Raw genomic sequence first — 12,666 nt, forward strand, 5'->3', positions numbered from 1 at the left:
TAGAGTCTGTCATACAGAGTGAAGTAAGTCAGAAAGAGAAAAACAAATACCGTATACTAACACATATATATGGAATCTAAGAAAAAAAAAAAGGTCATGAAGAACCTAGGGGTAAGATGGGAATAAAGACACAGAACTACTAGAGAAGGGACTTGAGGATATGGGGAGGGGAAAGGATAAGCTGTGACAAAGTAAAAGAGTGGCATGGACATATATACACTACCAAACGTAAAATAGATAGCTAGTGGGAAGCAGCCGCATAGCACAGGGAGATCAGCTCCGTGCTTTGTGACCACCTAGAAGGGTGGGATAGGGAGGGTGGGAGGGAGGGAGATACAAGAGGGAAGAGATATGGGAACATATGTATACGTATAACTGATTCACTTTGTTATAAAGCAGAAACTAACACACCATTGTAAAGCAATTATACTCCAATAAAGATGTTAAAGAAAAAGAGAATTTTATAGGTCTGAGAATTCTGTATAACTTGCACTTGGGTCTTTCCATTTGGGTGGAGGAGAAAGATCACAGTGTTATCTGTCTGGAGGTGTCAGAGCACAGCTGAAGGGCAGTTGCAAATGGCCCTTGTTGTTTTTGAGAGTAGTGGCTGAAGAAGGAGAAAAAGCAAGGGTCTCAAGGCTCAGGAGTCGAGGCTCATCCGTAGAGGCAGTACTGGGGAGTCAGGGAGTATCAGTGGGGAGGAGGCCAGGGAGCAGGGACAGGACTAATGTGAGACTGCATCTGAATTACCAGGGGAAGAACACAGAGGGGTTCTGCTTCAGCTGGTTTCCGATAAGGCACACTAGGGCACATGATTTAAGACGGCATCACTCTTAAGGTAATCAAGGGCTGACAGTCCATTTGCTAGTGAGGGCCTCCTTAAATTTCGAACCCTAGGCTCCTGCTACCTCACTCTAGAGGTGGATATTCTGTCCAAACCAGGGAAATGGCCAGGGCAACCCAGAATGGCTCATCTTGGATGGAAGGAGTATCAGAGAGATAAAGAAGAGAGACTTCTTGGACAGCCAGGCAGAGACAACAGCCAGGAAGAGGCTAACCTCAGTTTAATATAGAATCACTCTTTTAAAAAATGTCTTATTAAGGTATAATTGTCCAATAAAATTGTAAGATATTTAAAGTGTACCTATGATTTGCTATCTGTATCTTCCATCTAGTTCATTAATACATCTATCACCTCATATATTTACCTTTTCATTTTTGGTGAGAACATTTAATTTCTATTGTCTCAGCCAATTTCAGTTATATATTACATTGTTATAAGCTATAGTCATCCATGATATAACTTACATTAATTATAAGAGGAATAAGATGCTCAGACCTTATTCATCGTATAACAGAAATTTTGTACACTTTTACTAAACTCTCCCTATTTCTCCCACCCCCAGACTGGAATCACTTTTCTACTCTGTTTCTGTGAGTTTGACTTTTTATTTAGATCCCACATGTAAGCGATACCATGCAGTGTTTGTCTTTCTCTGTCTGGCTTATGTCGCTTAGCGTAATGCCCTCAAGGTCCATTCCTGTTTTTGCAAATGTCAGGATTTCCTTCTTTCTCATGGCTGAGTAATATTCCATTGTATATATAGACCACATCTTCAGTATCCATTCATCCATTGATGGACACAGGTTTCTCCACATCTTGGTTACTGTGACTAATGCTGCAATGAACATGGGAGTGCAGACATGTCTTCCATATCCTGTTTTCATTTCCTTTGGGTATATAACCAAAAGCAGGACTGCTGGATCATACGGTAGTTCTATTTTCAATTTTTTGAGAAACCTCCATACCGTTTTCCATAGTGGCTGCACCAATTTGCATTTCTGCCAACAGTGCACAAGTGTTTCATTTTCTCCACATCCTCGCCAACACTTGTTATCTCTTGTCTTTTTGATGCCTGCCATTCTAACAGGTGTGAGGTAATATCTTATTGTGGTTTTGATTTGTAGTTCCCTGATGATTAGTGATGTGGAACACATTTTCATGTACCTGTTGGCCATCTATATGTCTTCTTTGGAAAAATGCCTATTCAGATCCTCTTCCCACTTTAAAATTGGATTTTTTTTTTCTTGGCCATTGAGTTGTATGAGTTCTTGTATATTTTGCACATTAACCTCCTATTAAATATATGATTTTCAAATTTTTCTCCCATTCTACATGTTGCCTTTTCATTTTATTGATGGTTTCTTTTGCTGTGCAGAGCCTTTTAATTTTCTGTAGTCCCACTTGTTTATTTTTGTTGCCTTTACTTTTGGTGTCAAATCCAAAAAATCATTGCCAAGACCAGTGTCAAGGAGCTCACTCCCTGTGTTTTCTTCTAGGAGTTTTACAGTATCATGTCTTAAATATAAGTCTATAATAAATTTTGAGTTGATTTTCCTGTATGGTATAAGATAAAGGTCTGGTTTCATTCTTTTACATGTAGCTGTTCAATTTTCCCAACACTATTTATTGAAGAGACTACCCTTCCTCATTTTATATTCTTGCCTCCTTTATCACAAATGAATCAACCATGGGTTTATTGCTGGGCTCTCTATTCCGTTCCACTGATCTATGTGTCTGTTTTTATGCCAGTGCTATACTATTTTGATTACTATAGCTTTGTAATATAGTTTGAAATCCAGTTTCGTTCTTCTTTCTGAAGATTGCTTTGATTATTTGAGAGTGTTTTGTAGTTCTGTACAAATTTTAGGATTGTTTGCTCTATTTCTGTGAAAAATACCATTGGAATTTTGATAGGGATTGTGTTGACTCTGTAGATTGCTTTGGGTAGTATGGACATTTTAACAATGTTAATTCTTCCTATCCATGAGCACAAAATATCTTTCCATTTATTTGTGTCTTCTACAATTTCTTGTATCAATGTCTTATGGTTTTCAGTGTACAGGTCTTTCACCTCCTTGGTTAAATTTATTCCTAGGCATTTTATTCTTTTTGATGCAATTGTAAATGGGATCATTTTCCTAATTTCTCCTTCTGATAGCTATTAGTCTATGGAAACACAACAGATTTTTGTTTATTGATTTTGTATCCTGAAACTTTACTGAATTCATTTATTTTAACAGCTTTTTGATGGAATCTTTAGAGCTTTCTAGATATAATATCATGTCATCTTCAAATAATGACAGTTTTTACTTCTTCCTTTCCAAGTTGGATGCCTTTAATTATTTTTTTGCTTGCCCAGTTTAACTTGACTTGACTTCCAATATTATGTTGAATAAAATTGGCAATAGTGGGCATCCTTGCCTTGTTCCTTATCTTCAAGGAAAAGTTTATAGCTTTACACCATTGAGTATGATGTTAGCTGTGGTCTGTCATTTTTCTCTGATTAACTCTTCCCATATTGTTATAAGCCTTTGGTTAATTTCCAGAGTTCTAAAAAAGTTAATTCTGACAAATTTTTTGCAGTTTTCTCGTTGCTATGGAGGAGACAATTTGGGGGGGACTTTGCCCATTTTCACTGACATCTCTGCACTATATTTGAAATGCCCTTCTATGTGATTGCCTTCTCATTTCTCAAAACTGAGCTCAAATGTCTCCTCCATTGTGAAGGCTTCTCTGGGTCCTCTGAGCAAAGGAGTCAGCTATTCCTTTATTCTCCTATACCTCTGTGTTCAAGCTTCTGTTATTTCACTTTTTACAGAACAAAAAACAAAAAACAACAGTTCTTTATATCTGTTCCTGTCTCTCCTCCCAGCCTGCAAGCTCCTAGCCTGTGACTTATTCATTCCCCATGCCCAGGCTAGTTCATGACACACCGTAAGTATACAGATTTGTAGGCTGAAGAGTATTGTCCTAGGAGACCTCAGCACTTAGCCAAGAGCTTCTCAGCTCCAGCCACCATGTTCTCCTCCTGCTTCTATGACTCATAGCTGACCTCTGTCCCTTCATTGTGAGTGAGGTTCAACAGTAATCATTAATAATAATAGCAGCTAATATTTACTGAATAGAGTCTGTGCTAGATACTAGCTATAAAGCTAAGAATTTTATATTCAATAGCTCATTTAATTCTAGCATAAACCCTATGAGGTAGGTAATATTATCATAACTTTACAGGTAAGGCTGAGTAAGGGAAGTGGCAGAACTGGGGTTGGATGAAGGCCTGACTCTAAAGCCCCTGTTCTTAACTGTCTCATCTGAGTGATCTATGAGAGGCATTTGGAGGAAGGAGAGCCACATCAGTCTTTCCCTTCCTTGGGACCTCTTCTTCCTCCTTGACTAAAGAGATATGGCTCCCAGGTGTGTTCAGCCCATCCCGGGCTCAGCTGGGCCACCTTGTGCTTTGAAGCAACATAGCACTGAGGTCTCCTATAGGAAATGGTCCCCAGGGCAGTGGGGTGGAGAGGCCCCATTTCCCTGGCATTGGAGTGAGCGGTGCAGCCCTGAGGAGACAGGTCACAGAGATCCCTCATCAACATCCCAGTTTCAACATGGTGATAGCCCCAGACTGCTGGAAAAGCCAACCCACACAGAACTGGGTTATCGTCCAGAGGACTCAAACATTTGAACAAATGCTAATATCAGTCTCTTGAATACAGCCCTGTCAGCAGGAAGTGGGGGGATTGTGCCAGCATGCATGGGGCACACTTTTTGGCACAAGGGATCTTGTTGCTAAGCAACAGTAGCTGGCTTCCCCTCCCCCTCCTAACCTTTTTCTCGGCTTCTAAGCTTCCAGTTAGCTGATGGGAGGGGCTGGGGCTGCCCAGCCCAGGCTAGCCCTTGACTCCCTTTCCTGCAACAAGGGATCTATTCACGGTTTCTGAGCAGAGTTCATTGTCTCTCTGGTGTGTGTGTGTGTGTGTGTGTGTGGAGGACGGTGAAGGGAGAAGCCATGTGTGAGCTAGGGAGCCCTCATCTTCTATCCAAGCTGGCCGGGCTATTTAACCAACGCTGATCCCAGAACAGGAGCAGAACGTTACCTAGCAGACCTTGAGGTTTTGCATTGGCGCCACGGACCCACATGGTAAGGCCATACCCTGCTCTGCCCTCTCTTTCTTTCTACTCCCACCCCTGACCCCACCCTTGGAATTCTAGGCTCTTGGAAGGAGTCTCCTCTGGCAGCTCTGGTGCAGAGGAGAGGGGGCTCTAGAGGGGACCCGTGTGGTCGACCTCCTGGTTTGATTTGCCCCGGGTGTGGCTTTTATTTCCCACTCTTGTCCCCCATATGCCTAGCCAGGTACTTTGCCTGTAGGCAGCACTTAGCAAATCATTATTACATGAACTCCTCCTCAAAAAAAGCACGAAGAAGTCCTGTACCATTAAAGACCATTTTTGCAGGCTACCACATGGCCTTGGACAGGTGAGTGTTGAGGTGGGGCAGCTCCCAAGGTGAGGCCAGTTTGTTCAGAGGCTGAACTTCACGCCAGGCTCCGTTGATACTGAGACAGGAAGAAAGGCTGAGCACGCTCTGGAATTCTCTCTAGACCAGGCTGTGTTGACAGGGGAAGGTGGTCTGCAGGGGAGACGGGACTTACTTCAACTTTAAGGGACTCTTTCTACTTTACTGGATTATAAGTTCATTAAAGAAAGGACCCATAGTTTATATGTATTTCTTATTAATACATTATTTATTATACTTAATATTTGTGTTGTACTTTATCAAACCCTTTCAGCCACATAATCTGTTTTCTTCCTCCCTCCCTCCCTCCCTCCCCTCCTTGCTTCCTTCCTTCCTTTTATTCAGTGTGCATTAACTGAATTCCCACTTTGTTCTAGGCCTTGAGCTAGACTCTGGGATGCCTAGACCAGAGAGGAAGGAGAGAGAGAGAGAAGTAAATGAGCATAATAGAGGGTCACAATAGGTGCTACCTGGGTTGAAGGAAGCTTCCTGGAAAAATGACGCTTAAGCCGAATCTTGCAAGGTCATAGGAGTCAGTCTGCGGGGAAGGGGACAGCAGGTGCCATGCCTCCGTGGTGTGAGTGTGTGAGGACGCTGAGGACGGGCATGTGTGTTAGTATCACCCTGAGTTACGCCGTGGAGGAGTTAGTGCTGCCAGGTGAGGATGGAGAGGCGAGGAGGGGCGAGATCACAGAGGATGCTGTGAGCTATGCAAGGGAGATTTGGATTTACCCTGAAGGCTACAAAGATCATTAGATACTCTAAAGACGGTGTTAACTTGCTAATGTTTGCATTTTAGAAAGATTTCTCTGGCATGGAGAAGGAATGGAGACAAAGCTAGATGGGGGAGACTACTCAATGGGCAGCAGGGGTTATCAGTCTTTTTTCATAAAGGAGAAAGTTGAAATTTGGAGGGCTGATGAGTTACCAAGTTCATATAGTAGGCTGTATGTAGACTTAGCTTTGAACTGCTGGTCCAGTGTTTTTGCCGAGATCTTACTTTCCATTACTCTTCTTCATGGCACATGAATTTTAGGCAAATGTCTGACCTACCCCACTCTATGCTTTCTTACTCCCATTCCTTTGCCTCCTCAACACCTTTTTCCTGGAACACCCAATGACCATATATGTCAGTTCAAACCCTATTCATCTATGAGGGCATGTCTCAGAGGCTGCCTCTTCCAGGAAGCCTTTCTTGATCTCCCCAACAAGAAGTAAGCTCTCCTTTGGAATTCCAATGTTAGTTAAACTGAACTTCTCTTCTGTCACTGAACCTGTGCTGCTTTGTTTAATGACTTATCTTCAGGACTCACAGGTAGGTTCTTTGAGGTGGTGGTTGTGGAGGTCCATGTTAATTTACCTTGAACTTACAGTATCCCCCACCGTGCACTGTCCACTTGGGCTGAATACTATTTACTGGGTGAATGAATGCATGGTTCGTAGGGGAGGGGCAGTTTTTCCTCCAAGATAGGAGGGAATGAGGAAGGATGGGATCTTAGGATCTGAGGAGGGATGTTCAGGGATTCAGTGGATGTCTTCCATGCCACCATGTCACCACTTCCAAGGGGGTGGTGAAGAGTGCGGGCGCTGGAGTTGGCCCGATCTGGGCTCAGGTCTCTGCTCTGACACTTACTGGCTGTGTGAGAGAAAGGTGGGTGGGGCTAGGGGCTCCAGGAGAGCAGGGAGGCCCGAGGGGCATCTATGGGAACACACGTCGAGTCCCCAAGATGAAAAATTGCTCACAAGTGGCAACGAGGGCCCGGCTGGAGTTAGAGAGTGGGGACTTCTTGTGGTCGGTGGTGATTTCTCTCCTTGGTGAGTGACTGACAGCTATTTCCCCAGAGCCTGATGCTGGATGGCCAAGCCCCCATGGAGGCTCAGTATGCAGAGGAGAGTCCAGGATCCTGGATCTTCAGAGCAGAGCCAGGAGACCCACTGCGGAGGCCCGAGGCCCAGCAGCAACCCAGTAGGCCAGACTGGGCCATCGGGGAATGACGGGGTGGGGGCAGTGAAGGGACAATCTTCCTACATCCTGCAGATTCTTTTCCCCCAGATCTTCCCAGGTCCGCCTTAAATGACTGATAGTGAGAGGCTGTCTCACTATTTATCCCAGACCTGCTTTTGCTGTTTCCCACTTGGGGGCTTGAGTGGGCTCCGAGGCGCCAGTGATCAGACCTCTGCCCCCTACCCACCCCAGGATGATGGGGCAGGGGGAGGCGGGCAGGTGCAGTGGGGCAAACTACCGCTGCGAGTCGGTGGCTGCCTGGTCCCGGGGTGGTGCGTCGGGGTGAGGTGCGGCTGGCAGGCGGAGGCAGGGTCCCCAGATGCCCTCCTCCCCCACAGTCTCTTGGGCAGGGCGCTGGTGCACAGGGCGGTGCGGCTGGGCGGCGTTCGGAGCCCTGGCGTTGCTGGCTGGTGCAAGCATTGGCTCCTGGCTTCTAGGTCAGTGCTGGGACCTTCCGTGGCAGGGGAGGGGCAACGAACAGGATCTGGGGGATGCTGGGAGAGTGGAGCAGATGCTGAGCAGGTGTTCAAGGCAGGTGGGATGAGCGTCTTTTCCATCTAGTCTGAGTACACAGCACGTAGAAACGGGGTGAAGGGCCAGCAGGAGGGACTCGGGCTCTCCGTAAAGAACATTTCAGTCCTACAGTGAGAAATGTGCTCGAGTGGATGATCCAGGGAGGCCCTTGTCAAACTTCTCCAAGAGATCTTTCCCAGTCAGAGGGAGAGACAGAGACAGAGACAGAGACATTGAGAGCGCAATGGCTCTCTTCTGCACGCTGCGGGGGGCCTGCCTCGGGCAGGGTGGTGAGGAGCCCCCCCGAGGCTGCCTTTGCCTCCCTCTGCTGCAGGTCCCTTGCTCTGCTCCTTGGCCCCCTCCTAGGGGAGTCCCTTCCTTCCCCCAGCCTCTCCTTGTCTTTGTCCTCTGAAGCGCTGTATCTGTGGCCGGCTGCCCCTCAGCCTGTTCCCGGGACCCTGCAGGATGAGGATATGAGCTTAAACTGCTCGGAGGCCAGCGGTGAGGAAGCCCTGCTCCCCTCGCTTCCCAGAGCAGGTGGGCTGCGCCCCAAGGTCGCAAGACTCCCACCTGGGCCCCGGACCCCTGCACAGCTGTGGGATCCTCCCTTCTGGCTGGGGGCAAGAGGACCAAACTGAAGGGCCACGAGTTTGCTGCCACCCACCTGTGTTTCCCGTACTGTGAGGGTGGAGCCACGGCCCAGCCTTGTAGAGCTGATCTCTGATTTAGGGCTTTCAGCACTCCTGGGGGACGGTCTTGGTCTCTAGTGGGGGCATGGCCAAGAGCCCAGGCTGCCAGGAGAGATGGCGACTCGCCCTTTGGGCAGCGTGAGGCTGCAGTGTGGGGAAGAGAAGCCAGGTGTGTGTGGGGGGCCAGCGCGGGGCCGGCAAGGGTCTGGGTCCAGGGCAAAGAACACACAGAGGGCTGGGAACGTCTCGCCACATTGTCTCCGCATCCCGCACCCAAACCTTGTCCCCTCGCCTCCAGGTAAGAGTTGAGGGTCAGCAGATACGGTGCTGCTAAGGCTGCGGGTAGAATCAGTTACAGAGGTTAGCTGGGGTCAGCTTGGAGCCTGCTTTCGCTAGCTGTGTGCGCCTTTGGTTCCATTACTGCTTTGAGCTTCCGTTTCCTTCTCCATGAAGTGGAGATGAAAATAGTTACCGCATGAAGTTGGAAGCATAATAAGAGCATAAAATAAAAGGGCTTAGCACAGAGCGTGGAAAAAGCAGATGCTCAACGAACAGGAACCATCACTAGTATTGTCATGAGATTTGAAATCAGAAGACCTGGATCCATGACTTGCAGATCCTGTGACCTAGGATGGGTCGCTTAACCTCCGTGCCTTACTTCCCTCTGCAGAATGTGGAGGATGGGAATTCTCACCCCACAGGGTTGCTGTGACACTTAGTGATGGAGCACGTTTAAAAGCACTTGGTTAAAACACAAACCTAAAAGGCTGCGCAAAGAGGGGTTATTTTGCTCTCGGAACCGGCTGGCTCCCTGGGGAACAGGGAGCTTGATATGGGGTGACCCAGATGCTATCGTGAAGGCCTCTTTAGGTCCCATGGTGGCCAGGTCTGGCTCGCCCCGCCCATGCCGCCCCTCCATCCCGCAGCAGGTGGGATGTGGCTTTCATGCTGTGGTTTCAGTGTCTTTCAGAATAAACACCGAGGACTTCTTGCTGGAAGTGCAGGTGAGGGCCCGGCCAGACTGGCTCCTGGTCTGCCATGAGGGCTGGAGTTCTGCCCTGGGGGTACGGATCTGCCGGAGCCTTGGGCATCTCAGGTAGCTGGGGCCAGAAGTGGGGCCTGGGGAGGGTGGAGAGCTGGTGGGTGGGGGAGGAGCATTGAAGACCTCTATCTGTCTGTCACCATCAAAGTACTCAGGAGGTCATTTTGGTCATCTCCTGGCCTCTGGGCATGATGGTGCCCCAGTCTGTTTCTCTCCTTTGAACATCCTTGATTTTTAACAAATATAAATCCCAGAAGAGGTCATTGTCAAAGTCTTGTTCAGTCACTACACTGGTATAGTATCACATTCCGGTTATACTTAACCCCCATCTCTCGCGCTGATCGTCAGTTTAAAGCTGATTTCCTCCCGTTTTATTCCCTTCTCCTGCCAAGACTCACAGACCACAAGGCAGTGAACCTGTCTGACATCAGGCTCAACAGCTCCAGGCAGTTTGCTCAGCTCTCTCCTAGACTGGGAGGCTTCCCGGAGGAGGTGTGGCAGCCCAGGTAGGGCTTCTCAGGGGGCTGAGTGATGCCCCTCACTTCCTGGTGAACAATGCAGCAAAAGTATTCCTATCATGAGAGCCTGGTGGCGAGGACACTGGAGGTATAAGACAGGACAACAAAGAGGGATATTTCCCAATTAGAAACTGCTGACTCAGCTCACAGGAGCCCCGCCCACCAAAGTTTCACATACATCATCTTATTTGGCCCTCACCAGAACGGCAGGATTGGGTGTTATTGTCAGAGGATTTGAAATGGTACTCCTATTCCCATTTTACAGGTGGGGAAACTGAGACTCAATGAAGTAAAGGGCCTTGTGCAAGGTCACAGAACTGATAAGCAGCTAAACCAAGTCTTGAAACAAGGTTCCTGTCTCCAAACTAGTCCCTCTGCCCCCTGCCACACTTTATGTGGATAATTCTGCTATCTCAGGAGAGAGACGGTTAACTGTCTGGAACCTGGAGACCCTCCAGAGAAGAGAGGGCTCTGGGATGGCCCCTTCCCCAAATCCTGGGGGTGGGTGCAAGCTGAGCGGGTTTTCCCCCTGCCTGGGTGGCCTCCAGCTTTCCAGCAGCCTCCTCCTGTCCCTGCTCTAAAGCCTTCTCACCCCTTCACCACTGTTCCCGCCTGAATCTCAGAACCCTCCTGTCCAGCTCCTGTCCCCTGTGGGCCGATCAGGGGAACGTGGGGTCCCTGTCTTAGATACCTTGATGGACAAAGGGAAGTAGGAGTGGGACTGACTCTGCCAGGAGAGCCGGGGGGCCGTGGATTTGGGAAACTAGTAGAATCCAGGCATTAGGATGCTGGGGGCAAGAGAGAAGTCAAGAAAGAGGGCTTTGCTCCAAAAGGAGTTGATGTTTTTTCCTTTTTAACAGTGTGTTTTTAAATTGTATTTATTTATATTAGGCCACACTATGTGGCTTGTGGGATCTTAGCTCCCCAACCAGGGGCTGAACCTGGGCCCGCAGCAGTGAAAGCGTCTAGTCCTAACCCCTGGACCGCCAGGGAACTCCCAGGAGTTACCACGCTAAGTAAAAGGAGGGGAAAGAGGAGAGCAGGCATATGAGTACACAGGGCCGGGCGAAGAGCTTGGGAGAGAGTGGAGTCATCTGAGGCCGCAGCACAGGGCGAAGAACTGAGTCCATTCACTCACTCTCTTACCCACTCATCCGCTGAGTACACATTACTCACGGGCCTTAGTGGGAACAGCCAGATTTTCACATTCACGAACGCTCCATTTGTAACTTTGGGTCCTGCCCAGATCCAACTGGAGGACTACGAAGTCCTGTGTGCCGGGGACGACTGGGCAGAGCACAGCTGCTGTCCCAGAGACTTGCTACAAGCAGGGGCCTGGGGGCTTGGGTGGGGTCAGGAAGCAGGTGGCTGTGGCTACAGAGAGGCCCCCACTGCTTCCCCCAACAACAACCCCCTCCCCCAGGCCCTCGGGTGGGTGTGCAGCCTGGGGTGGGCCCCACCCAGCTTCCTGCTGGCACTGCCTCTGTTTTGCAGGGACAGCTGTACTTCTGGTCAAATGGTTTCCCTCAGATGCTCTGGTGAGTCCTGTCCTGGGTCCGGGAAGGAGGCGGTGGGAGGAGGGCATCTCTCCCGTGCCCTCAGGGTGGGCCATCCCCACTGGGAAGCTCAGCTGGGTCTGGGGTAGGGGTCCTTGCCCACCTGCCTGCAGGGCCCCGTCTTGCAGACAGAGTTCTGCCCAAACAGAGCCCCGTCTACACCTCTGTCCCATTCGCCACCAGCCACCAGTGACCTCCTTGCCTCACTCCCCGCCCTGGCCTCCGACGTTCCCTGGCCTCTGGGGAAAGGGGAAACAGCAGCTTCTGGAGACTAAGGATGGTGGGGAAGAGGGGCCAAGTGAGAGACAGTTTGCAGAGTGCCTTTCACCCGCCTTCCCGGTCGTCTAGCCATCTCTTCATCTGTCCTTCCACGCGTCTGTCTACATGCCACCATTTGACCCCTCCTATGGGACAGGCGTCTTCTTAGATCCTGGGGCTCCATAGATGGTGCAGGCCTCACCCCTGCTCTCAGCGAGCGCACCGCCTGGTGGGGCAGGCGGATGTGTAAGCAACCTTTCCAGCTTCCCGCCCCATGCTTAGGGCCAGGAATGATAAACGGGAGCCGTCCACGCTGCACCACAGGCCTCGACAGTCAGCACAGTGCTGACACCCACCCCGCGTTCTTTCCATCTCACCCGTGCTTGTCTGTTTGCAGAATGTGGGACCAGGCCCCTGGCTTCCCAGATAGTGGGCGGGCAGGCGGTGGCTCCCGGGCGCTGGCCCTGGCAGGCCAGCGTGGCCCTGGGTGCCCGGCACACATGCGGGGGCTCCGTGCTGGCCCCGCACTGGGTGGTGACCGCGGCGCACTGTGTGCACAGGCAAGGCTGGGGGCTGCCGTGGGGAGGGTTCCCCCTAGCATTTTCTCTCTGGCCGTGGGTGTGTCCTGTATACAATGTCCAACTGTCCACCTCCCATGTCTGCTGAGAGTGGGCCCGGGCGGTGTTTGTGACATTCTCCCTGTTCAGTGCCAAGAACAGCTCTGCCTA

General features: G+C 49.5%; 1 protein-coding gene across 1 annotated transcript in view; it reads left to right on the top strand.

Moving 5' to 3' along the window:
* Positions 1-12,666, top strand: part of TMPRSS5 (transmembrane serine protease 5) — a gene marked incomplete at both ends in the record, with an annotated part of 33,546 nt that overhangs the window by 16,262 nt on the left and 4,618 nt on the right. The window contains 9 exon segments of the mRNA XM_082844055.1: positions 3,717-3,769; positions 3,773-3,778; positions 7,200-7,323; positions 7,701-7,799; positions 8,290-8,412; positions 9,525-9,660; positions 9,999-10,112; positions 11,619-11,662; positions 12,336-12,498. Coding sequence (XP_082700181.1) covers positions 3,717-3,769; positions 3,773-3,778; positions 7,200-7,323; positions 7,701-7,799; positions 8,290-8,412; positions 9,525-9,660; positions 9,999-10,112; positions 11,619-11,662; positions 12,336-12,498 — 862 coding nt within the window.

Source organism: Leucopleurus acutus (genome assembly GCF_964270905.1).
Source record: "Leucopleurus acutus genome assembly, chromosome: 8".
Taxonomy (NCBI): Eukaryota; Metazoa; Chordata; class Mammalia; order Artiodactyla; family Delphinidae; genus Leucopleurus; species Leucopleurus acutus.